This window comes from Urocitellus parryii, chromosome 5 (assembly GCF_045843805.1).
Source record: "Urocitellus parryii isolate mUroPar1 chromosome 5, mUroPar1.hap1, whole genome shotgun sequence".
NCBI classification, from domain to species: Eukaryota; Metazoa; Chordata; class Mammalia; order Rodentia; family Sciuridae; genus Urocitellus; species Urocitellus parryii.
The window spans coordinates 84038151-84064642 of NC_135535.1; the positions used below are offsets into that span (position 1 = coordinate 84038151).

The following is a 26492-nucleotide window of genomic DNA, read 5'->3' on the forward strand; positions in this document are numbered from 1 at the left end:
ATTTTTTATTTTATTTTTATGTGATGCTGAGGATCGAACCTGGTATCTTACACATGGGTAGGCGAGCACTCTACTTCTGAGCCACAACCCCAGCCCCCTAGTTTAATTTAATGAGTATTTATTGAGTACTTACCATATACACAGCATTTTCCTATGTTGTACTAAGGTAAAATCCCCAAATTTGGATTTACATCAAACATAGCTGGGGAGATATATTTTGTTTATTTTATTTTATATTTTTCTGATGTTGGGGATTGAATGTTGGGGATTGAATGCTATGCAGATGCTCTACCACTGAGTTGCCCTCCCTAGCTGGGGAAATTTTTTTAAACAAAAGTCTTGCCTGTAAACCCAGTGACTCAAGAGGCTGAGGCAGGAAGATCACAAGTTCACGGCCAGTTGAGGCAACTTAGTGAGACTGCCTCAAAATTAGAATAAGTTGTGTGTGTGTGTGTGCGTGCATGCGTGCGTGTGTGCGTGCGTGCGTGCGTGTGTTGGGGGTGACTAGGAATGTTGTATTCCTAGTCATAAGCTCTGTCATACCAATTCTTCTATAGTAATTTTTCTTAGATCAGGTACCATTCTTTGTACTTATATTGTTACCATTCTAACAGGCCTTGTACAAATGCATCACTGTTGAGAAATGCAGCCTGTTGTTTCTACTCCCAAAGATTCTCATTATGGGCTGGGGTTGTGGCTCAGTGGTAGAGTGCTTGCCTAGCATGTGCAAGGCCCTGGGTTCGATTCTCAGCACCACATATAAATAAATAAAACAAAGGTATTGTGTCCACATACAACTAAGGAATATATATATATATATATATATATATATATATATATATATACACATACATATACATATATCTTTAGATAGATAGAAAGCTAGAGTCTTAAAAAAAAAGATTGCCATTATGCACACAGCTTTGGATAGTACAAACTTCAAATGTCACTTTTATCTTGATAGCCTATAGCCCTAGATTCTACCCCAAGTACCAAATAGATAGATAAATAAATGAATATATAAAATAAAAATAAAGTTCTTGTATTCCACATTAGTTCTGCTAAATCTAAATATCTGGGGTGGGATTGGAAATCTCTAATGTACAAAGTTCCCCCAAATTATTCTGATGCATCCAGTCTGTGGGCTAGCATTTGGGTCTATTCCTGAGACCACAAAAATGAGTGAAGTGTGGTATTTGTTTTTAAGGAATGAACAAACCAGCATGGCAAGCTCTATGCTCCAGCAACTGTCCTAACTCTGCCTAATATGCCTGACTTCTAAGTTGTCCTCATGGTGTTTTTCCCCTCTGAAATGCTTTTTCCTCCTTTCTGCCATGAAAAGATCCATCCTTCAAGATCTATTCAGATGGATCATATTTCACATTCCTTTGTCACTGCCCTCCACTCCAAGCTCATTACACTACCATGTTTCATAAAATTCACATTTACCTGTCCACTTCTCCATCACCTCCTTTTCATTCCTTTTTCAACTTCTTTAGACTGCTCAGATCACTGGATGAACTTTTAACTTTTAATCTCCAGCTCTCCATCTGCCCTCCTACACCATTTAGTCTTTATGGTTCTATTAATTTTGCATGGTTCAGTTAAAACTATTTTTATATTAAAATACCTACAAAGTTAGGGATAAAATGCTCTAGCTGAATGTTCAAAATTCTTTATTGTATGAGATAGAGTCCCTCTGATTGTAAGTGACAGAACTGAGTCTAATTAAGCAGGAAAAGATACGGACAAGTTCACAAAATTGAAGTTGCACTCATTTCCATTCTTTGCATGATTCTTCTTAAAATTCTCATTCTTAAAGGTCATCTGATGCAACATGGTTGCATCAACTGAAAAGCCACCTATAAATCTACTTACAGGAGAAAGATAGTTCCTTCAAGGCAAAATCAGGGTGTGGTCACCAAAAGGAGAAACAAATATTAAGAAGAAAAATCTATATCTATATCTACTATATTCCAAAAAGGGTCCCAATCCAATGAAGTAAAACTGGACACAGAGGGGAGGAATTCTGTGCTTTTCTTTTCTGAGACATCAGTGGTCAAAATGGGGACAATAATAGCTCAAGAGTGCTAGTACTTGACTGTCTCAGTTGACTGTCCCCATGTTGGGGAAAGGCAGGCAGGCTAGTGGTTTCAGGTGTTTTAAACAATGTGTGCCAATGATTCAAGAAGTCACCAGGAGTCATTAGGGTAAAGATAAACTTTTCATATTCATGTAATTATAATGTGCTTCACAAAATACTGAAGAGTTTTTTTAAAAAATAAGTTAACCCTCATAATACAGGAACAGCCAGAATTTTATTGGGGAGAAAGTCAGTAGGGTAACAGTAGCTTCTGAATTTTTAGGAGGGTAACAAGTCTTCTACTTCCAAGTTCAAGAAAGGCCCGATCATCTCCCGAAGTTCCCACATTGTGCGGCGCCCAAGTATGCTAGGGAGCACCCTCTCAAAGATAAATGTAGCATCCACAAACAGGACGTAACATGAAATTCCAGTGAAGGTGAGGACATAAAACATGATGAAAATTCTCAGTGCACGTTTCCTAGGAGGAAAGAAAACATCTGTGTTAAAAAACAAAACAAAACAAAACAAAAAAAACACCTGAAGAGCATGCATTGATAGGACTCCCGGCTCCTTGGGGGCTGGGGATATGGCTCAAGTGGTAGCATGCTAACCTAGCATGCGTGAGGCACTGGGTTCAATTCTCAGCACCACATAAAAGATATTGTGTCCACCTAAAACTAAAAAATAAATACTAAAAAAAAAAAAATTGATCTCGGTTCACATCTGTAAAAGAAGGGGCTTGGAACAGATGAGTGCTCACAGCCCACACGAGGGTTGGGAATGGAATCTAATGTGGGACAGCCACAAGGCAACAAAAAACCCTGGATGTGTTGGGGCTCTTCTCACACTCCCGCAGGTTGTCCCGGCTCTGCCTGTCCTGAGGGGTGGGATGCCTATTTGGGGGCATGGAAAGACACTGGCAGTTAGATTTTCTTCCATGTGTTTTAGTCAGTTTTTGCATCGCTAGGACCAAAATACACATCAAGAACAACCTACAGGAGAAGTTTATTTGGGGCTCATGGTTTCAGAGGTCTCAGTCCATAGACAGCTGACTCCATTTCTCTGGGCTGGAGGTGAGACAGAACATCAGAGGGAAAGGACCAATGGAGGAAAGCTGCTTAGCTCATCGTGGGGTTGGGAAGCAGAGAGAGGAAGGGGCTGCTGGAGAAACAACCTTTCCAGAGCATGCCCCGGGTGACCCACCTCCCCCAGCCTCAGTTACCACCAGTAAGTCTCTTCCAACTAGGATGAAGTGATTAGGTCACAGCTGTCACAATCCATTTTCACTTTTCCTCCGAATATTCCTGAGAATAGGAGCTTTGGGGGGATACCTTGTATCCAAACCATAAATATATCAGATATCACACAAAATATATCATGATGGTAGGTAGGAATGAAGCTCTGTCACCAGTTTTGTTCTGCCACAAGATTTTCCCTTATAAAGTAATCTAAACTTTTTCAAATCCTTTTCTAGGCTGGACCCATGGTGTATTTTACTCATTTGATTTTAAGTCCTTGCGTTATTAAATTCTGTAATCTATGACTAGGGCAGAAAATCTAGAAAATCCAGAAAAACATAAAGAAGAAAAGAAATGTCACAGATAATCTAATTACCTAGAGATAAATACTGTAGGATTTATTTCGTAATAGAAAATCTGGGGCACAGGTAATGCCAGCTTTGGATCTATTTTGTGACCTAACTCGGTGGATTTTAGAAACCAGAGCCAAGTTTCTTAGCATTATACCCCCTGGCTACCTCGTAGCAGTTGCATAAGTAATTGATTTTACCTCACACATTTATTAAAGAACCAACATTTTAAAGATACTCTGTTAAGAAGGAGCTTTGAGTGCTGCTAACATGAAGTAGAGAGGTCCCTGTCCTAAGGGCCCCTAAGTCTAGATTTATTCTTTCTTATGAAAAGGAAAAATACTACCAAAACATATCTAGGGCTGGGATTGTGTATCAGTGGTAGAGCATTTTCCTAGTTATGTGTGAGGCACTGAGTTTGAGTCTCAGCACCTCATATAAGTAAATTAACTAAACAAAGGTCCATCAACAACTAAAAAAAAAAAAAAAGTAAAAAACTCTATTCTTCCTAACTTCCCAAACAGTCATCTTTGAAAACATGAAACTAGAATACTTTCTTTAAAAAACACTTTTTAAGTTTTTAAAAAGATGCAAATTTCTGAATTATAGATAACTTGGGAAACAGAGAAAAGAAGAAATTACAATCCCATAGCTTTAATATAAACAATTTTTTAAAATATTTCCTTCCTTTCTTTTCTTATTATTTTCTTTCTTTCTTTCTTTCTTTTCCCCTTCTTTTTTTGGTGGTTTTGGGGATTGAACCCAGGGCCTTGTGTATGCTAGGAAAGCACTCTACCAACTGCTTCAACCCCAGCCCCTCATTTATTATTTCTATTGTGTTTTAGGGTTTTGTTGTTTGTTTTTGTATTTTTTTTGTTTTCCTTTTTTCCCTTTCTTTTTCTCTTTGTGTCATTCCAGATTTTTTCTTCCCTACAGTGAATTCTCTAGGTATGGATGAACTCATGTTTGTTTTTTTGACACTACTGAATCACTTGATTTTAATTTATAATAACTGGACTTTTAATTTAAAGGCTCTTCAATATTTTATTAAGCAAATATAAGTATATATAATGTCTATTTTAAAAGGGTCAAACATTTTTCTCTGGAAAACATCATAGCTATTAAATTAAAATAAGGCTTTTAAACATCCCCTTAGTGTTTTTAATAATTTTATTCATTTAAAACTTATTTTTATGAGACTAAAAATATTCTTTTAACTTTTGAATACTATCTATTTATTTATTTTTCAAATCTTGTGGTACAAAAAATTTTTCAGTCTTTTCCAAAGTGTTCATATTATTTGTGGTCATTACACAAGGGGTCAGTATAGAAAGAGAATCAAAGGATTGGAGGACAATACCAAGAAGAGGCTACATTCTGGGCTGGGGATGTGGCTCAAGCGGTAGCGCGCTTGCCTGGCATGCGTGCGGCCAGGGTTCGATCCTCAGCACCACATACAAACAAAGATGTTGTGTCCGCCAAAAATTAAAAAAAATAAATATTAAAAAAATTTCAAAAAAAAGAGGCTACATTCTGAAGCCAAAATAGCACAAAATGATACATAATGATTGACTATTTGCACAAGGTAAACCTCCTCAAAATGTTAGCAGTACATAAATATGCTTTAATGGAACTAATATGCTTCCAGTTCTTTAACAAGAGAGTGGACAAAATCTTAATTAGGATGTAATGATGTGAGAAAAAGATGGCTAATCAACTGGATTATAATCTCCCTATATAACAATGAAGTAATAACTGAGAGACATTTGCTTATTTACTTATTTATGTTTTTGAGAGCTACTTCATATCCCACGAAATCCACCCTTTAAAGTGTATGTGTCAGTGGCATTTAGTTTAGTAACAAGGGTGTACCACCAATGTCACTAATTCCAGGAAAATATCATCTTCCCCAAAAGAGAACCCATATTCACGAGCAGTCACTCTTTCTCTATTCTCTATTATAATGTGCTCTTATAACCAATGAGCTACATGCTGTCTGTATGGATTTTCCTATTTTGAACTTTACATAAAAGGTATCATATACATGTCCTTTTGTGTCTGGCTTCTTGTATTTAGCATGTTTTTTTGAGATCATTCATGTTGTATCAGTGCTTCATTCTTTTTTGTGTCTAATACTTCATTGTGTGGATATACCACATTTTGTTTATCCATTCATCAGTTAATAGACATTTGGGTTGTTTCTATTTGGGGGCGGTTATGAATAATGCTGCCATAAACAATTATGTTCAGGTTTTTGTGTGGACATATGTCTGACTAGATCATATATGCCGAGGAGTGAGGAGTGGAATTGCTGGGTCACATAGTAACACTGTCGAACATTTTTAGGAATTATCAAACTGTTCTCCAAAGTGGCTGTATCATTTTACAGTCTCACCAACAATCTATGAGGGTTCTGGTTTCTCCACATCTTCTTTAATGCTTTTGTGTGTGTGTGTGTGTGTGTGTGTTGTATTGTTTTGTTTTGTTGGTGCTAGGGATTGAACCCAGGGGTGCTCTACTACCGAGCTAAGTCCCCAGTCCTTTTTATTTATATTTTGTAAATTTTTAGACAGGGTGTTTTGCTAAGTTGATGAGGGTCTTGCTAAATTGTGGAGGATGGTCTGGACTTCTCAATCCTCCTGCCTCAGCCTCCCGAGTTGCTGGGATTACAAGCATGTACCACCACACCCGGCTGAGATGACTGTAGATCATCTTACTGGGTATATTGTAGCATCTCACTATGTTTCAGTGTGGTTTTGATTTGCTTTTCCTTAATGACCAATGACATCAATCATCCTTTCATATGCTTCATTGTGGTTTTTGACCAGTGTGCTTATTGACCACACATCTATCTTCTTGGAGAAATGTCATATCTAAGTCCTTTGACTATTTTGAAAACTGCGTTATTTTTCTTTTGGACGTTAAAGAGATTCTTATAGATTCCAGATACTAAATCCTTAATTTTGAGAGTTCTGAAAAAGTTGATTCTGATAATTTTCTTCAGGTTTAAGGAAGAGAAAATTTTCTGAGTTTTTTAAAAAAATATTTATTTCTTTAGTTTTTAGGTGGACACAGTATCTTTATTTCACATTTATGTGGTGCAGAGAACTGAACCCAGTGCCTCACGCACGCTAGGCGAGCGCACTACCACTTGAGCCACATCCCCAGCCCTTTCTGAGGTTTTTGCTTCATCATTTTCACTGACTGTACTCCTCATTTATTTATTAATTTGACATTTGCTGAGCATTATAAGAATATTCTATATATGTCCCCAAATGAAGATAAGCTCCCTGCCTTTGTGTATCCCATTGAGTATTACAAGAAAAGAGATTTGCAACACCTGAAGTGCAGTAATATGCTCTTGGCTCTATAACAAGATTATGTGCAAGGTACAGGGTGCACACACTCTGACAACTCAACAACAAAAAGACAACTCAGCTTTTAAAAGGAAAGGACTTGAGAAAATAGAGTGTTAAAGCTTCTACGTGGGTTAGTTGGTTGGAAATGAAGAATCAGAATTCTTTTCTTAGAAGAGAATATTGCTCAGAGTCTTTAGGATAATGTAGCATCTCTAGAAAAAGACCCAAAGAATCAGAATTCACCATATACAGGTCTCCAATACCACACAGGAGAAAGGCATCCTGTCCAGCAACCAAAAGTTTTCAAATCTGCTTAGTGAGAATGTTCCTTTGGTGGTGGAGGTTGTATCACAGCTTGATTTAGATAATAGGTAGATAAATCTCATATATAGATAAACATATAGATATCATATATAGATAAATTTATCCCCTCCCCCCAAAAAAAGAAAGAAAGAAAGAAAGAAAATCCAGCCTATAAGGGCCCCTCTTTCCAACTCACCATGCTGCAATGTGGGAAGGAGAGTTCTGTTCTAAAGGGGGTGGTGAGGCCTCAGGAAGCAGTGGATCTGTTTCTTCCACGTTCATTTCTTCAGAATTGTAAGAATCTGTTTCCCTTTCTTGAATTTGGTACATTCCCAACCTAGTATTCAGCAGAGTCATTTCCTTATAAAAGTTCTGGGAAAAAAAAAGAGAGAGAGAGAGAGAGAAATCAACTTTTTTTTTTTTTTAATCATTCTAGCGGTCTCCTAGTCCTCACCCACCACACCTCAGCCCTGGGGCTCAAACCCAGGGCAGTGAACATGCTAGGCAAGCACTCTTCCACTGAGCTACATCCCCAGGTGCTGTTTTTTTTTTTTTTTTTTTTTTTTGAGACCAGATCTCACTAAGTTTCCCAGGAGGGACTAGAACTTGTGATCCTTCTGCCTCTCAACTTCCCAAGTAGGGAGACTTCAGGTGCCTGCATGATAAATCATGTGCATGTGACATGAGGAAATCATTGGTAAGGGCATACTCAATAAGAGGGGACTTACACATTCACAGTGTAAGGAAGCACCATAGTAGACAATTAAGTGAAACTCACATGCTAATCTGTTTTTAAAATATTTTTCTAATATATATAGTTGTTTATGGACCTTTATTTTATTTATTTTATTTTATATGCGGTGATGAGAATAGATCTCAGTGCCTCACACATGCTAGCCAAGTACTCTACCACTGAGCTACAACCCCATCCCCCCTGCATGCTAATCTTCATTGGATTATTCAAGCAGGAAGATATCTGTGTACTGAATTAATCTAATTTGTTCATTTATGTAAATAAATTTGTAGACATATTCATTGGGTGACTATTGCCAACTAGGCACTCTTCTAGGATACAGTAATAATAAATACACAAGGAAGGTACAATCTATTACATGTACGTTTATAGGGGCTATGGAACAAATAACCAAATGCACACATACATTAGATGCTATGGATTAATATACACACTAAAGAGAAAACTAGGTAATGAAACAGAGAGTAGCTGAAGGTTTGGGGGCACCTACTGGAGATGTGGGATGAATAGGTACCTGTGAGAAGGAAGCAGGTTGATACATTCATTCATGCGTTCACATTTACCTGGATGTGTGAGACTATGGGGAAGGAATTCAAAGATGAAGTCATTTCCTGGCCAGGGGAGAATAAGAGAGGTCTGGAAGACGCAGTGACATTTGAACTGAGAACACCCAGAATGGTAATTCGTGGACATGGAGAAATGCTCCAGATGGAGGGATGGGAAGTAGAAGCAGCACAGGGGTATCAGCTCAAGAGTGCACCAAAACTGTGAGATGTTCTGTTGGCCCGAAGCAGAAGGCCAGGAAGGGAGAAGGAGATAAGACTAAAGAGAGACTGCAGTGTGGTGTACCTGCAAGTTCTAAGGGAACAAATAACCTCTGGGTTAAGATAGAAATCTTGTGATTTATTTGAACTGGTGTATCTGTAAAATCTTACCTCTATTCTTTCAATGAGTTTCTCCTTTAATTCATGAGCTTCATTACAAGCATCTACCTGAAAGGATATCCATATTTCTGAGCAAAATGAAAATTATAATTTCTGGTTTATACAATAAAATCCCTCATTTCATTTGACACCACTTATAAAGTGTGGGTTGAAGTTTACTTTTACTTGGTGAAATTGTTCCTCTTAGAGTAAATTCATGAATTGTTCATGAACCATGAATTGCAAACTGCCAAAGGATTAATCAATAGATTACCAAGATTATTTTCAGTACTTTGAAAGTATACATTTACACATTAGCCACTTGTTATAAATTATCTTTTTCTCTATGCAGTACTCCTTCCTTGCTCCTTAGAAACAAAACAAAACAAAACAAAACTTCCTCAGGACATTAGTATGTTTCTGAGAAAATAAGAAAGTTTTTTTGTGTGTGTGCTGGGGATTGAACCCAGGGCTTTGTGCACATGAGGCAAGCACTTTACCAACTGAGCTATATCCCCAGCCCAGAAAGTGTTCATTAAAAAAAAAAAAAAAAAAAAATATATATATATATATATATATATATATATATATATATTGGTACAGGGGGTTGAACTAAGGGGCACTTAACCACTGAGACACATCCCCAGCCCCTTTTTTTGTATTTTATTTAGAGACAAGTTCTCACTGAATTTCTCAGTACCTCACTAAATTGCTGAGGTTGGCTTTGAACTTGTGATCCTCCTGCGTTGGCCTCCTGTGCCACTGGCAATTCAGGCATGTGCCACAGTGCCTGGCAAAAAGTATTTCTTTTAAATACTTAAAAATTTATAATTTATAACTATGAAGTCCTATTTTATTTAATTGAATATTCAGGCTCCCTGGTTTAGCAAAAGCTATTTATAAAAAAGTTTTAGTTCCTGTTCTCTTCCCATGTTTCCAGGAAGTTATCAAGGAGAGAACACAGATGGTTTCTGACAGTAAGACAGGGAGCTGGGGTTGTGGCTCAATGGTAGAGCCCTTGCCTCGAATGTGTGAGGGTTCGATCCTCAGCACCACATAAAAATAAATAAAATAAAGGTATTGTGTCCATATAAAGCTAAAAATCTTTAAAAAGAAAAAAAGAACAAGACAGGGGCCAAAACCAAACCATTCCCTTCTAAGACATGAATGCCAACTACACATATGTCAGAATTTATGATGCTTTCACATGTGTTAAATTAATCATCCCAGGATACCTTGAAAAGCAGAGTTACAGCAGGAAGAACAGTGTGCTGGATTCACAAAAGATCAGTTTTAGAGATGGCAGTGTCCCTAGAAACTGATTCTTTTATTTATTTTCTAGTTGTAGGTGGACATAATACCTTTATCTTTATGTGGTGCTGAGGTTTGAACCCACTGCCTCATGTGTGCTAGGTGAGCACTCTACCACTGAGCCACAACCCCAGCCCTAGAAACTGATTCTTGAAGAAGCCCTGGTAAGAGTAAGGCAAGGCATGGATTTTCAAGGCACAGTTTCTTGTGGCAAACAGGGTGTATGCAGTCCCAGATATCCAACAAAATTAACTTGGTGTAAATTCAAACCTGCATAATAGCAGTGACTAAAAAAAAAAGGTAAGAGGACACCTACAAGCATAGAAAACTATTGAAGAAAATTGTTATATGAAAAAGCAATTGCAAAACAGTGTGTATAATATGATCTCATTGAAATAACAATAATACACAAATATATGTACAAGAAAAATTCAGAATATCAGAATATAAATGTCCTAAGATATAAAGGTCCTATTACATCTTAGAATATAAATGTCCTAAAATAAAATGTGCCTTTTGAGGGACTGGGATCATTTTTCTTTTTTAAAAAAATCTCAATTAGTCTCACAATTTTTAGTTGCTAAAATAAGTATGTATTACTTCTATTAGAAGAAAAATGCATATGCATGTTTATGTATAATATTAATATAAATGGGGAGCATGACAAAGACTGGTTCTTTTCATCTGGAAAAATGGGCAAGTGACTTCATCACTTCATCTTTTTGAATCACACTTTTCTTTTTTTGAAAGTAAGATTACAGACTACATGACAGTAAGTTCCCTTCTTGGTTTCAACTTCTGAGAGTATTTTCATTGAATTTCAGATTCCATTCCCTGCAATTCTCTAAATTTGAGATTTCTCCAAGAATAATTTACCTCCTTAAGTTGTAAAGCCATTTTATCATTACCTGGGTCAATTTGTTATTCATTTCTCTTAATTGCTTTCTAATTTCTATGATCTTCTCCTAGAAAACAAAAGCATATAAAGTAGAAGTTGTAATGAATGATGTGTGGAAGTGAAACAAAACAAATTATTTTTAGGAGAAAGTACATGTGAGGTCAAAAAGTTTCAGATTGAAAAAAAGCTGTTCCACCCCCAATGCCGTTCTGTGTATTAATCTACAAAACAGCATTAAATCAAGATATCGCTAGCTGCATCCTACATAAATGGCCACGGAGGTAGATACTGAGCGAGTTGGAAACAAGTAACAGGAGTACTTACCTCTTCAAACAGTTTTTACTCACCAGGAGCTTATTGCTACCCTGGAAAGTGTGTAGTCACCTCCATGTCGTACCAAGTTAATTTGTCACCAACCCCGAATTGATCATGTGATTTAATTACTCAGGAAGGAGTTATGCTACAATGATCACATTTTAATTGACGTTCTGGTTTACTTATACAACAAACATCTTATGCAGAACTTGTCAAAGATAACTAGGACAGAGTTCATCTCAGAATAAAAATCTAGATGTTTATTTGGGGATTTCAGAAAGCTTCATGGACGTGAGGACTCAATGATCAGGTGATACCCAAAGGCCACCTCAAAAGGCAGTCCACAAATGCGATTGTCATCTTTACCCTAAGTACATGTATGAAGACACGAAGGATGTGACTCTACTTTGTGTACAGCCAGAGATATGAAAAATTGTGCTCTATGTGTGTAATATGCATTGTCATGCATCCTATTGTCATATATAACGAATTAAAATTTAAAAAAATTTTTAAAAATAAATAAATTTTTTTAAAAAGGCAGTCCACAGTTTTAAAGGTCTTTTAAATAAACCTATCTTTGTTTCTGTTTTTCTTTTTTTCCAGAAATAATCTTACTAAATTATTCTTTCACATTTTTCTTACTCCATTTTATCATGAGGAATAAATAAGCCAATACCTGTGATATTATTTTAACTTTATTAACTTCCTTACTTTCCTCACCAGAGGAAATTCCATCAGCCCGTACACTTGACAACAGAGATTGGGTCATTTTTTTAAAAAAACATATTTATTGAGGTACAATTTATGTACAGTAAACTCACCTTTCAAGATAATATAGTTCCTAAATTTTGATGCTTGTATACTGTCACGTAGTCATCACTGCCACCGGGATTACAGACTGTTTTCTTCATTTCCTTTCATTTCTTTGTGCCCTTTGTCAATCCCCTCCTCCCTTTCTCCACTCAACCCCTAACCACTAACCTGTTTTCTCTTCCTATGGTTTTTGCAGAGTGTTACCTAAATAGAGTCATACGCCCATAGCCTTCTGAGTCTGGGGTCCTTCACTTAGCCTAAGGCATCAGAGTCCACTCATGTTTTGGGCAAATAAGACGTTTGTTCCTTTTTATTGCACAGTGGTATTTCACCACACAGGACCCACAGTTTATCCACATACCCACTGGTGGATACTGGGACTGTTTCTTGTTTTTAAGCACAGGCCTGGTTTTGTTTAGTTTTGTTTTTAATGTGTATACAAAGTTTCATATTTCCAGTACAGACAATTTCCAGACATAGGTATGATGTCTGCCCTTTTCCTACTATCCCAAACTTCTCCTTTGTTCAAAAACAAAACAAAACAAAACAAAAAACTCACTTTTATTTAACTTTGCTCCTCCATCTTTCTCCCCAGTCTTTAGATATTTGTCCTTCCTAATCTCTGCCTCCCGATGAAAACCACATTCCTATAATACATTCAGCTGACTTTTGGGAAAAATGTCAAAGGAGACCGTCCGTTTCTTTTTTCCAGAGTTTGCAATTTCCAAAGCCCAAAATAGTGCATGTGTGTGGGTGGGTGGGTGGGGAGCTGTTTTCTTTTAAACTAGTGCAAAATAAGATTATGACTGAGAATATCAGACTCTATTATGTTTAAAAGTAATTTTTTCTTCTCCAGGTAAGAAATCTGTGCTGGTCTGGAGGTGACTTTTAATATTGAGGACTCTAAATAAACATTACCTTCCTACAATACATAAAGTAAATTTTACTTCTTCCAAAATCCACTTTAAATTCTAGAGCTTGAACAAAGCAGAGGCTGGCAATTTCAATAAAAAAGAGATAGATACAGAATTTTTTTTTTTTTTTTTTTTTTTTAGAAAAAAGTGAAAATTTTCATTTTGGACTTCTCTTTAAAGGCCTGGCTTACAGGAGAGTGGAAGAATTACCAGTTAGAATTCTGAAGTCTTATTCATGCTCAAAATTGATCACTACCTTTCAGCTTCATATCCTGTCTCTTTTAAAAATAGAAAATAAACGATTTCTCTAAAAAGAGTTTCTATGAAATGCAAGGAGACAAAGCAATCAGAAAACTGAAGATTGTGAAAACCACTCAAGAGCTCATCAAACACTTATATTCTAAAGATGCAATTCTTGAGGAATATTTATTTCCTGAGTGGTTTCTCTGTGCTGTTAGGTGGTGGGATACCAATATTAAGGAAAGAACTTCCCTTAAGGTACTTACACGTACCTTAAGATGGCACCAAATAGAGATTTATCGACTCTGTCTTACCTAGTTTTAAGGTAGAATGGGAAGTCTAGGCTTCTTGAGTAATGAGAGAAGTGGTGTTACCCAAGAGGCGCTCAGAACTGACCACGAGAGAGCGCCCTTCTTTGTGACAGAGAGGCATCTTACTTCTTGTTGTGGCCTGTGAAATGATAGAAGGGGTAGGGAGAAAGGGCAGAAGCTCCCAAGCCTCCAGCTTACCTCAATGTTTGCCTCCTTGACAGGGTCAAGGCCCCGGTCCCCCAGATTTTCAGTTTGGCCTTCCAGGGACATCACCTCATTTAATAAGCTGCAAATAGATTAAGGGATAAACTAAGTCCTGAGAATTAAGAAAAGACACCCAATAGAATCGATACTTTTGATCTTTCAAAAAGAAGTGCTGTTCCTATATAGATACTTGGGTAATGATTGTATTGGAATGAGAAGTTGTAAATTAAATTAAATTCAACAAAGAAAAAAAAAAAACACCCAATGTCATCTAGATAATATGAAAGAGCTGTCAGGCCTAATAGAATGAAGACCTACTGCTGCTCCAAAGACATGGTTAAGGGTATGAAAAGTCAAGCCACAAATTAGGAAGGAAAATTTTATTTTGAATATCTGGACTTTTATCTAGAATATATTAAGAACCTTCACAACTCAATAATAAATAAGCCAACAACCCAAATTTTTAAATGGGCAAAAGATGCAAACAGACACTTCATCCAAAATGATATATCAAGTAAGTATAAGAAAAGACTTAACATCATTAGTTATTAGCTAAATGAAAATTGAGGACAATAAGATACCACTACACATATATTAGAATAATTATAGTAAAACAAGAAAGAAGGAAGAAAAGAAAAAAAGAAGAAGGATCCTAACAATGCCAAGAGCTGGTGAGGATTCAGAGCAGCTAGAACTCTTAATACACGGCTGAAGCCATGCAAAATGGTATAGCCATTTGAAACTATTCGGCAGTTTCTTAAAAATATAAATGTATACCATTCGACCCAGCTATACTACTCCTTGGTTTATACCTAAAGGACTTAAAATCATCATACTACAGTGACACAGCCACATCAGTGTTCATTGTTATGAACATTGATTCAATTCACAATAGCTAAACTATGGAACTAACCTAGGTGTCCTTCAATAGATGAATGGATAAAGAAACAGTGGTATAAAATGCTGAATGTTTTCTTTGATATGAGGAGGCTGATTCATAGTGGGGTAGGGAGCAGGAGCATGGGAGGAATAGACGAACTCCAGATAGGGCAGAGGGGTTGGAGGGGAAGGGAGGAGACATGGGGTAATTAATGATGGTGGAATGTGATGATCATTACTATCCAAAGTACATGTATGAAGACACTAATTGGTGTAAATATACTATGTACAAAACCAGAGATATGAAAAATTGTGCTCTATATATGTAGTAAGAATTGTAATGCATTCTGCTGTCATATATAAATAAAAAATTTTACATGAAAAAAGAAACAGTGGTATATATACACAATGGAATATTATTCAGCCATAAAGAAGAATGAAATGATGGCATTTGCTGGCAAGTGAAAGGAACTGGAGAATGTCATGTTAAGTGAAATAAGCCAATTCCAAAAAACCAAAGTCAGAATGTTCTCTCTGACATGCAGATGCTAACACATAATAAGGGAGGGGGAGGGAAGAATAGAAGTTCATTGGATTAGACAGAGGGGAATGAAGGAAAGGCATGGGGGATGGGAATAGGAAAGAGAGTAGAATGAATCAGACATAATTTTCCTATGTTCATATATGAATACATGACAAGTAACACTCCACATCAAGTACAACCACAAGAATTGGATCCTAATCAGAAAAAGTTATATTCCATGTATGTATTATATATACTCTACTGTCACGTATATCTAAAAAGAATAAATAAAAACAAATATATATATATAAAGAAAATCCCTTGTTTGAGTGACTCCTCCCTCTCCCACTCACAATACTCCAAAATAAAAGCCATTCTGTCAGAAAAAAATTAAATGTACACTTACAATACAACCCTATTTAACCCAGCATTCTCATTCTTTGTTGTTTATGCAAGAAAAAGAAAAATATGTGCTCACACATAAACCTATATATGAATGTTTGTTATTTTTATACATATTTGCCCCAAATCCTAAAAGTTCTTTGATTGCTAAATGAATAAATGGAGTTAGATGTATGTAAAAGAATACTATTCAGCAGTTAAAAGGAGGAAACTGCCGATACACACAGCAACATAGGTGAATGTCAAGTGCACTCTACTAAATGGAAGAAGGCAGGCTCAAAAGGCTTCATGTGCTCTGAGATGCCATCATACAAGATTCCAGAAAGGGTAAAACGATGGGGACAGATAGATCTGTGGTCACCAGCAGCTTGGCCTGGGGACAGTGGTGGATTTCAGGACGGCATGAAGGATTTCGTGGAGCAATGAAGGTGTCCCACATCTTCACTCCGTTGGCTCCACCACTATACACATTTTTCAAAACCTACAGGACCATACACTAAAAGACATAGTTTACTGTATGTGAATTATATCTTCCTTTTAAAAATGGGAAAAAACTTAATATATGTGATTTGAATTAATAAAACCACAGAGCCCTTTTAAAAAAGAATATATTATTAATGTTTCAGCAGGGGAAAAGGACCCTTTTGGATAGGATGGTCAAAAGGCTTCTGTGAAGGAATCTTTTGCTGAAAAGCTAACCCTTGAAAGGTAGGAGAACAGCGAGAAAGGTAGCCCTGCAGTAGGAAGGGTTTGGAGCATAGTGGGCAAGTTCAGAAGGCCACAGGTACGCATTTCTTTTTTTTTAGTTATACATGGGCACAATGTCTTTATTTTGTTTATTTATTGTTATGTGGTGCTGAGGATCCAACCCAGGGTCTCCTACGTGCGAGGCGAGCGCTCTACAGGCACGCATTTCTAACAGTGACTTCCATTTATTAATCATTTGTTGTGGACCAGGTCCCATGTTACGATCTTTACATACAGAATTGTATTGAGTCCCTACAATATGCCAGTGAGGTGTCCTTTAGTTCCTCTGCATAGAAGAGGAGAGCCACGGCTTTAAAAAGGTTGGTGATTTAGCCAAGAAATGTCAGTCAGGATTCAAACTCAGGTCCCTCTGACTCCAGAACCCATTCTCTTTATTCTAGTGGTTAAATGAATAACAATTATTATGATGATTTTTTTTCCTTTGGTGCTAGGGTGTTCCACCACTGAGCTATACCCCCAGACTTTTTTGTTTTTTTGTTTTAAAACAGGGTGTCATTAACTTGCCCAGGTTAAACTTGAACTGGTGATCCTCCTGCCTCAGGCTCCTGAGTCACTGGGATTACAGGCTTGTGCCACCATGCTCAGCAATAACAATTACCTTTTCTTTTTCTTCACCTTAAAATGTCCCACTGAAATCCAGAGGCACATTACCAAATATGCTTCACATTTTTTTCCCTAAGCATGTCCTGTCAACAATACTGAATAACCTTCAAAGGTACTGAAGACCTGAACACATTCCTGTGGTAACTAACTCAGCCTTAAAGAAAGTGTGTGAGAGAACACAGAGCAAAGATGCAGATAACTTCAATTTCCGCTCTAAGATTTTGTGGCATTGATTACAGATCACAGGACTTTATACTTCTTATCCTAACGATTTCATCCCTTTAAATCCAGAACATCTTAGGTTGTGGAAGCTATAAAACCTTTCACTATTTTTTGACCGACTTCAGTATCCTACAATTACCTTTTCACTGTGCTTTCCGTTGTATTTATCTTTTGTATAATGTTGTTGATTTTCTCCATCCAGTCAATGTGATCCGCTCCAACGTCTTTCACTTGCAGACCCATCTTTGCATTCCAGTAGTTCAGCCTGAGAAATATCCTCTGTGGACTCCTGCAGAAATGTTAGGATCATTGGTAGGTAAGCAAGTGGGGATTGGCTGACATAGCCCCAAACTCTCTTCTTTCGAATGACAAATGGGTCTGTTTATTCATTTCTTATCATCAAAATGGAACAGGTGGGCACTTAGGACTCAAGAAGTTTGGGCCTTTATCTGATATCCATTTTAACAGGTCTTTAAAAGGCTGGATAAAACAAAGCAAATTTCGTATTTATCCACAAAATGTGGATGTATTTTTAATTTCCTTCCATGGGGCAAATGCTAAATATTGGTATCAGGATAATGGTTGCATCTTGTTGAGGAAGAAGTATACAACGGAGGAAGGGTCTACAAGGGCTTCACAATATATTTGTCATGATAATGAGAATGATTTCCATATCTAGAAAGTTATATGAGAAGGTTGAGGTAGGTATTAATTTCAAGCTTCAAAGATAAGTTTGCAAAGAGAAGCCCTTGGCATGAGTGCTTTGTGGTTCAAGACATGTATGGAATTTAAATCCATTCAGTTTTCCCTCAATACTTTGCTAAATTTCATCCTTCCTGCCCCCCAGTCATTAAGCACTTTTTCTGCAGGTGCCAAGGCTTACAGCTCAGGGATCTTGTTCTCTGGAAACAGCATCGATGTGGACAGTTGAGGTACTTCATGAACAAGATCTGGTTTTTGCTCATCCTGTTCTTTCTGAAGGTCCTGGCCCTGTTCAGCTTTCGGCTCCAACATATCCTGATCAAGATGATGAAGGAAGCAAAGCAGAACAAATAGGTTATCACAAGAAGTAGAGGTTTCTCTAGCTCCACCCAACACAGCCCTCTGAGACCTGCACCTTCAGTTTATGAAAGGCTGGGGCAGGGACATGTACTTCAGAGCTCTTGCTGGGTACAGTGGCTCATGCCTGTAATCCCAGTGATTCAGGAGGCTGAGGCAGGAGGATAACAAGTTCAAGGCCAGCCTCAACCATTTAGTGGGGTCCTGTCTCAAAGTAAACAATAAAAAGAACAGGGGATGTAGCTCTGGGGTATTGTGCTCTTGGGTTCAATCCCCAGTACAAAACAACAAGAAACCAGAGCTCCTTTGAGCGTTGATGTGTATTAGAATTCCATCTGACCATTGGACTCTAAAACTCTGCTCAAATAAGTTGACTCTCCAGATCTATTCAAATTTATTTTAATGGAAAAGAGAAGGTGTTAGGAATTGTCCCATATATCAAGAGAGTCTAAAGAGATATAGCAATTGGATGCATTGCATAGATTTTGCTTGGATGTTGGTTTAAAAAATACAGCCCTAAATTGTGCCCTAAATTTCGGGCACAATTGCAGAAATTAGAATAGTGAGAGAATTGAGGATACAGGAATAAATTATAGAATTATTGTTAATCTTCCTAGATGTGATGACAGTATTTCAGATATGTAAAAGAAAGTCTATTTTTAGGGATGCTTTCTGAAGTAAACAGGGATGAAGTGTTATATTGACTCTGACCTACTTTTTAAATGGTTCAGAAAATTCCATCTATTTATATATACATAAATACTAAGCAAATGTGGTGAAAGTTAACATTTTTAAAGGGTAGGTGTGGAATGTGGTGGATCACTGTGTAATTCTTTTAAGCTCTCTTTTGATTTAATTTTTTTTCATATCAAAGAGTTTGGGGTAACAGCCTACTCTGAGTTTGAGCCACAAAATTTCTTTCTTTCTTTCTTATGTGCCTTGTTCTAGAAAAACATTCAAGGCATTTCCTGGCACATCAGTTCTATACATACAAAGATTAACAATAGATTGTCTTTGAACATGTTGTTTTTCTTTTTTTTTTAAAGAAACTATTGAGAAATATTTCTCTGACCTGTGAAGATGTTTGACCTGAAATTCCCGAATTTCAGCAAAACTATTTTTAAACTGGAAAGAGAAAAGTTTGGAGTAGGGAGAACTGACAAATTTCTTATTGAAGTATCTGCATAAAGTACTGGCAGAGTCAGGAAGGATAACTCCCACCCACATGACTCTACAAATCACTGTCAAGTGAATTATTTCTTTTCATTCTCATGATAGATTTGAGGTGAATAAAGGCACTTGAAATCCTCTAGGCCATTCATATTAATGACTCATCCAAGTTCACATAATGCAACAAGTTAGGTGGTAGCCCCCAAAGACATATCTGTGTCCTGATACTAGGACCCTGTGAATATTACCTGGTTTGGAAAAAGAGTCTTTGCACCTGTAATTAAGTTAAAGATTTTGAGTAAAGACCATCTTGGGTTACCTGGATGGGTCCTAAATCCAATGACAAATATCTCAATGAGAGACAGAAGAGGAAAAGCATAGCATCAGGGGAGAAGTCCTCTGCAGGGACTAGAGGTATGAGCTGCAAGCCAGTGAAGACCTAAAGCCACCAGAAGGAGGAAGAAGATGGATTCTCCCTGAAAGATTAAATTGAGGGTATAGCGGTGAAGCCTATTGAAAGACAATCTGCAAGCACAGAGTGGTTTTTCATGTAACAATCTTCTCTAAGGTGAAAAATGTTAGTTATTTCATAAATCACCGGGGGCAAAAATAACACATAATACACATTTTTCCCCCCACGGGAACACTAGCAATTACCTCATGTTTTAACCACAGACTACAGTGACAGTAAGGCCACACCCTGCCTCCCTCCTGGTTTCAAGCTCTGAAGTCTTGTCCCTGTTGGGAGGAAATCCTCATTCTCACCACATTGAGAGAGGAGATGTGTCTTGCTTACCCATTTTTTGGTGTCCACTTTGTGAAGGAAGTCAGTTTGAGGAGTTTCAGAGCAAACCTTGTCTTTATCGTCCAATCCGTCCAAGCTCTGGTCCATTTTGGTCATTTCTCTTAGCAAACTGTAAGCCACACCATGGAAACAAGGCTGTTACTATGTCACGGGCCAGAGCTCAGGCCTGCCCTCCCCGTTTCTAAAGGAGGACCCTGGGATCTTCCCAGCCCCAAGGGGCACCTGCTGGTCAGGTTCTGAGTTCATTCTGTGTGAATAATGCCACACAGGCCATCTCACAAAAAAAAGAGAAACAGATGGGCTGGATAAATATTTACTGGCTGAGTCAATCAATTATTTGTCAATGAGATCTCAAAGTCATTGCAGCTGTGTGTATATGCATGTATAAATGTGTGTTCAAAATAAACAAGTAGAGTTAAAAAACCTGGTTTAAAATAATGGGGAGAGGGGAGTAAGTTTATGATGTCCTCTTGACCTTCATACCCCCACTCGTCTCCTGACAATGTTTATGTTTCTCCCTTATTATTCTTCCACAGACAGTCCATGATAAATAAGCAGATGTGGTTGTTTATCTAAGTGTGTGTGTGTGTGTGTGTGTGCCTTTTAAATCATAAGTGGGAGGATATTTATATACTGTTTCTGAGCCTTCAATTTCTTTATGATTATTATTTTTTCCCAAGAGCATGGTGTGATGGTGTGTGTGTGTGTGTCTTTGTGTGTGTGTGTGTGTGTGTATGTGTGTGTGTTCTATTGTAGTTGGACATTCATTCATTTATTTATTTTTATGTGGTGCTGAGGATCAAACCCAGTGCCTCGCATGTGCTAGAGGAGTATTCTACACAGCCACATTTTTAAAATTATTTTTTTATTTTTACTTTCTATTTTTGGTCTTTAGCAGTTTTAATGGTACATTATAATTATATATAATAGTGGGACTTAGCATGCCATATTTGTACATGCACGTAACACAATGTGATCAGCCTCATTCCCCACTATCTTCCCTTCCCTTCCCCCCTTTGCTTGCTTACTGATTTTCCTTCTATTATTATTATCAATATTATTTGTACATTATAATTATATAATAAGTTGTATTCATTATGGCATATTCATCCACAGACCTAGCATCATTTGGTAGATTATGTTCCTCTGCAATTCCTGTGCCCTCCTTTCATCCCTCCCTTTCAATCCCCTTCCTCTAAAAGGGAGACCAATACAGTAAATCTCTTTTTTAACAAACTCCCTTGGAGTCCATTTTATATTAGTATATACAAAACTGCTTTATTTATGAAATGACTATCTGATAAGACCATATGATAAATTTCTTCATATATATATATATATATATATATATATAAAATTGGAGATAGACACAATATTTTTGTGTGATTCTGAGGATTGAATTCAGTGCTTCACACATATGAGGCAATCGCTCTACTACTGAACTATAACCTCAGCCCCTGTATGATGAATTTCTATTCAGTTCTTTATTAACGGACATGTAGTTTATTTCCTAGCATTTGCTACTATAAACAATGCTATAGTGAATGCCTTACATATCTGTATGTTATATATATGTACATCTATTGGAAATCCCTAAAAAGTTGACTTGCTAGGTCAATAGCTTTATACATTCCAAATTTTGATAGATTTTACCAAATCATGTTTTTATAAGGTGGAATTAATTTACATTTCCAGAAAAATGATGACAGTGACTATTTTCCCACTCTTTTTCTAGAACCATATCTTTGCCAGCCTGGTATATTTAAATGGGTAGCTCATTTTAATCTTTTTTTTTTTTTAAAGAGTGAAGTTGCGCGTCTTTGCTTATATGTATACAACTCAGCTATATTTCCTTTCCTGGAACAATTATGTTGATATCATTTGTCCATTTCCTCTTGAACTGTTGATGTTTTGCTAAAATGCACATATGTACACACACACACACACTTTTCAATGAATCATAATACATTTGTGATATAGGAAGGGGTTCTGGAAACTATGTATATTTCTTCAGCCTGAATAAATATTGCTTACATGAATAAATACTTCTCTGAGTTTCCAAATGTACAAGCTACTATTTTCAATAAATTATAAATGCATTTAAAAACATCTTTGGTGGGGCTGTAGCTCAGTGGCAGAGCGCTTGCCTAGCATGTGTGAAGCACTGCTTAATCCTCAGCACCACATAAAAAAATACATTAATAAACAAATATATTGTGTGTCCCTCTACAACTACAAAATTTTTTTTAAAATCTCTTTTATCATAATAGCTTTTCTGATATGTGAGGAATTCTGGAAAATCTTTCATTTTAAAAAAGTTTTCCAAGGCTGAGGTTATGGCTCAGTGGTAGAGCGCTTGCCTAGCATGTGTGAGGCACTGGGTTTGATTCTCAGCACCTCATAAATAATATAATAATAATAAATAATAATAATAATATAAAGGTCCATCAACATCTAAAAGAATATAAATTAAAAAGAAAGTTTTCTTGCTGGATGGGGATAGGGGTGTATTGAGCACCTGTAATTCCAGCTACTTAAGAGGCTGAGGCAGGAGGAGGAGCATAAGTTCTAGGCCAGTCTCAGCAACTTAGTGAGATCTTACTTCAAAATAAAAAATAAAAAGGGTTGGGGATGTAGTTCAGTGGTAGAGAGCTCCTGGGTCCAATTCCCAGTATCAAACTAACAAGAGAGAGAGAGAGAGAGAGAGAGAGAGAGAGAGAGAGAGAGAGAGAGAAAGGATTTCTAATAAAAAATGTTGTTAATCATTAGCCTATATGTACATACTTTCATTGTATGCTAATATGTGTGTATATATACACATATTAGCATACAATGCTAATATGTGTATATAAAAATATTTGTACTAGCTTATATAAATATTTGTACTAGCTCTAATCTGGAAAGTACTTAAAATGGCTTACGTCTTTAGCAAGTGAAGATAATGAGGCCCTGAAACTATCAATTTTCCCAAATCAAGATCAGAGTCTTGACAGTTTCCACTTGGTGGTGTCTGCCTAGTTCATGATCACAGGCCTCCTCAGTGCATCCTCAGGCCTCCTTCAATAAATATTCATGAGATTAAAATTAGGTGAATTGGAGGAAGAACATCCACCCAGACCCTGAACTTGAAAAATCTCACAATCTCCTCATTTTCATCCCACTGGCCTGAGGACGCCTCCAGACACTTACGCAGAAGCAGCTGCTGCAGGCGCAGCCCCACTTACTTCATTGCACCTTCAGCCACACCGAGATTTTGGAGAAAGCCATTGTTTTTTTCAGTCAACGGTTGTTCCTTCCCAGCTGTCTTTGTCTGCAGAGATGTCCCATCATTTAGACTTGGGGGTGTGAGCTCCATTCCTTCAGACTGCAGGGACAGGGACAAAAGAGGAATGTCATGCCAGATGGCAACTCCATCATCTCCTCTGACACCTAGCTGATTCCTCCTCAGGGAGATAACCCAGGTCCTTGACCTGCCACGATGGCCATCATTGTAAAGGACCTGAAACTGGCTCTGAGGTTTCTCTGCCCACAGAAATGAGGGAAGGTCATGTGTATGTCTCCCCAAGGACACACCTATGTCTGGGACTGGGAGATGTATTTTGAATCCCCCAATGGGAATACTATAGAGGAATGTATAACAGCCAGCTGAGGGGATGGAAATCTCCATTTAAAAACAATCTCTTTGGTTGCAGATGGACTCAATACTTTTATTTATTTTTTATGTGGTGCTGAGGATGGAACCTGGTGCCTCCCACGTGGTAGGCAAGCGCACTACCACTGAGCAACAACCCCAGCCCAGGAATCTCCATTTTTATAGCCTGTTTCTGATGATATGATATAATAATAGGCTCATCACGAAAAACAGAAGAGATGAAAGATGAAAATAAAATGACTGCTACTCCAGAGATAACCAAAGATAACTCCAGATTGCCCAATTTAACCTTTTCTAGTATTTTGGTACATTATCTTTGTTTCTAAATTTGACATTTGTTTTATTCTTTTCCCACTATTAACAACCAGATCTTTTCTTGTTGTTCATAATATAAATAATATAGTAATGAGGCGGGTGCAATGATGTACTTCTGTAATCCCAGTGGTTCTGGAGGCTGAAGCAGGAAGATCACAAGTTCAAAATCAGCCTCAGCAACTTAGTGAGGCTGTAAGCAACTCAGCAAGACCCTGTCTTTAAATAAAATATAAAAAAGGGCTGAGGATTTGGCTCCGTGGTTAAGCATCCCTGAGTTCAATACCTGTTACCAAAAAAAAAAAAGAGAAAACTTTAAAATCTCTATATATGTTTATAGGCTACAAACTATAAACTTAGGATACTTGCTTAGAAGTGGAATTGCTGCCTCACATTGTACAAAGTACAGGTTTTTAAGGATTTAGGGAAACAGATTGCTATCTAAAAGGTTTAACCAATATACTGTGCCACCATAATTTGTTCAAACATTAGAATACTAGGGCTGGGGATATAGCTCAGTTGGTAGAGTGCTTACCTCGCATGCATAAGGCCCTGGGTTCAGTCCCCAGCACCACAAAAAAAAAAAAAAAAAAAAAAATAGAATACTCTACAAATAATAAAATTTCCTTATCTCATCAACTCTCTGAAATCTTAAGGGCTTCCTCAGGAGTGATTTAAAAACCTAGATCTCTATTTGGACACCCCACAAATTCCATCTCACATTTCTCACATTTCAATAACAATAGAATCCTAATGATGGCTCATGTCTTTCCAGCCCCCCTAAGACATCACAGTGCTCTCCGCGTATTTTCTCACTCCCTTCCTGAACCACCACCACCAGGAAGGTATGATCCTCATTTTATGTACACATTAACTAAGGCTCTGGGAGATGATTTATTTGGATGGTTACACAGCAAAACCAGAACTCATCTTCCATGTCCTCAGAGCTACTTGTAAGGGATTTCCCCTAGGACTACCTCCAAAAATGATACAGACCAGAACTCTCCAATAGCACTTTCTGTGATAATAGAACTGTCCTGCAGGGTGTTCAATCCAATAGCCACTAGCCATGTATTTCTACTGAGCTCTTGAAATGTGGCTAATGCAACTGAGGAATTAATTTTGTAACCACATGTATCTAGTGACTATTATATTGCACAACTCAGAATTTTCTGGAGTAGGCAAAGCAAAACATGGCCTGCAGGCCACATCCAGCCTGCCACCTGTTTCTGTAAATAATTTTACTGAAACAGGATCATACTCATTTCTGGACATGTTGTTTATGACTGCATTTGCACTGCAGTGACAGAGTTAGAGGGTTGCAACAGAGGCCATTTGGCATACAGAGGCCCAAATATTTACTGTCTTGTACTTGACAGAAATAATTTGCCAACTCCAGTTCTACACTATCACCTTCTTCTATGGTGTTGGGTGTTTACTACAATTAATCAGTTGAATACAGTGAATGAAAGTTGGATTTTGGAAAGTCAGGCTGAGTTCATATCCTAGTATCAACCCTCAACATCCAGACATAATTCTATTCCTCTGGTCCTCCTTCCTCATCTGTAAGATGGGGCTGACAATACTACTGTCAATGTTATTGAAGCTGTGAGGAGTAAGCCAAGTATCTCTCTCTTACTGTGTTCAACACAGTATCAGGTAGACAGCAAACACTAAAATCACCTATCAATCAAAATGAAAGTAGTGGAAATGGAGAAATTAGGAAGGTTTCTTTAACTTCAAATAGCGCAGTAATAATAACTGCTACATAAGCAGCATCTTATGCAGCACTTTCAGTTAATAAAGCACTTTTACCAAATTGTTTCGTGTAATCCTCACACCATCTCATGGTCTATTAATAAGGCAGATATTTTTATCTATCTTTTTAGATGAAGAAGCTGTCTCTCAGAGACAACCATGACTTATTGAAAGTTTTATTGTTACCAATTGGTAGAAGCAGCATTTAAACTTGCCAATTCTGATTCTGAGTTCTGCAATCATCCTACTGTATTACCCAACCCTAATGGACAATCTGTTCTCATAGACTCATTAACAGCATTCTTACCACTAAAACAACTCAT

General features: G+C 37.3%; 1 protein-coding gene across 1 annotated transcript; it reads right to left on the reverse strand.

Annotated features, from left to right (window-relative positions):
• Positions 1 to 2362: 2362 nt before the first annotated feature.
• Smco2 (single-pass membrane protein with coiled-coil domains 2) lies at positions 2363 to 23802 on the reverse strand. The gene is made up of 9 exons (XM_026392365.2): positions 23672 to 23802; positions 20457 to 20556; positions 18297 to 18430; positions 17553 to 17702; positions 14011 to 14098; positions 11230 to 11286; positions 9023 to 9079; positions 7530 to 7705; positions 2363 to 2561 (listed from the first exon to the last, which is right to left on the reverse strand). Exons 1-9 carry the CDS (start codon positions 23800 to 23802, stop codon positions 2363 to 2365), a joined length of 1092 nt encoding a protein of 363 aa, XP_026248150.2.
• Positions 23803 to 26492: the final 2690 nt, after the last annotated feature.

Excerpts from the sequence above, each read along its gene's own strand:
- Smco2 (XM_026392365.2), bottom strand. The coding sequence starts at position 23,802 with ATGGAGCTCACACCCCCAAGTCTAAATGATGGGACATCTCTGCAGACA. Across the intron at positions 18,431-20,456 it reads AAACTGACTTCCTTCACAAA|GATATGTTGGAGCCGAAAGC; the intron begins GTGGACACCAAA and ends CATCTTGATCAG. Across the intron at positions 14,099-17,552 it reads ACGGAAAGCACAGTGAAAAG|CTTATTAAATGAGGTGATGT; the intron begins GTAATTGTAGGA and ends ATCTATTTGCAG.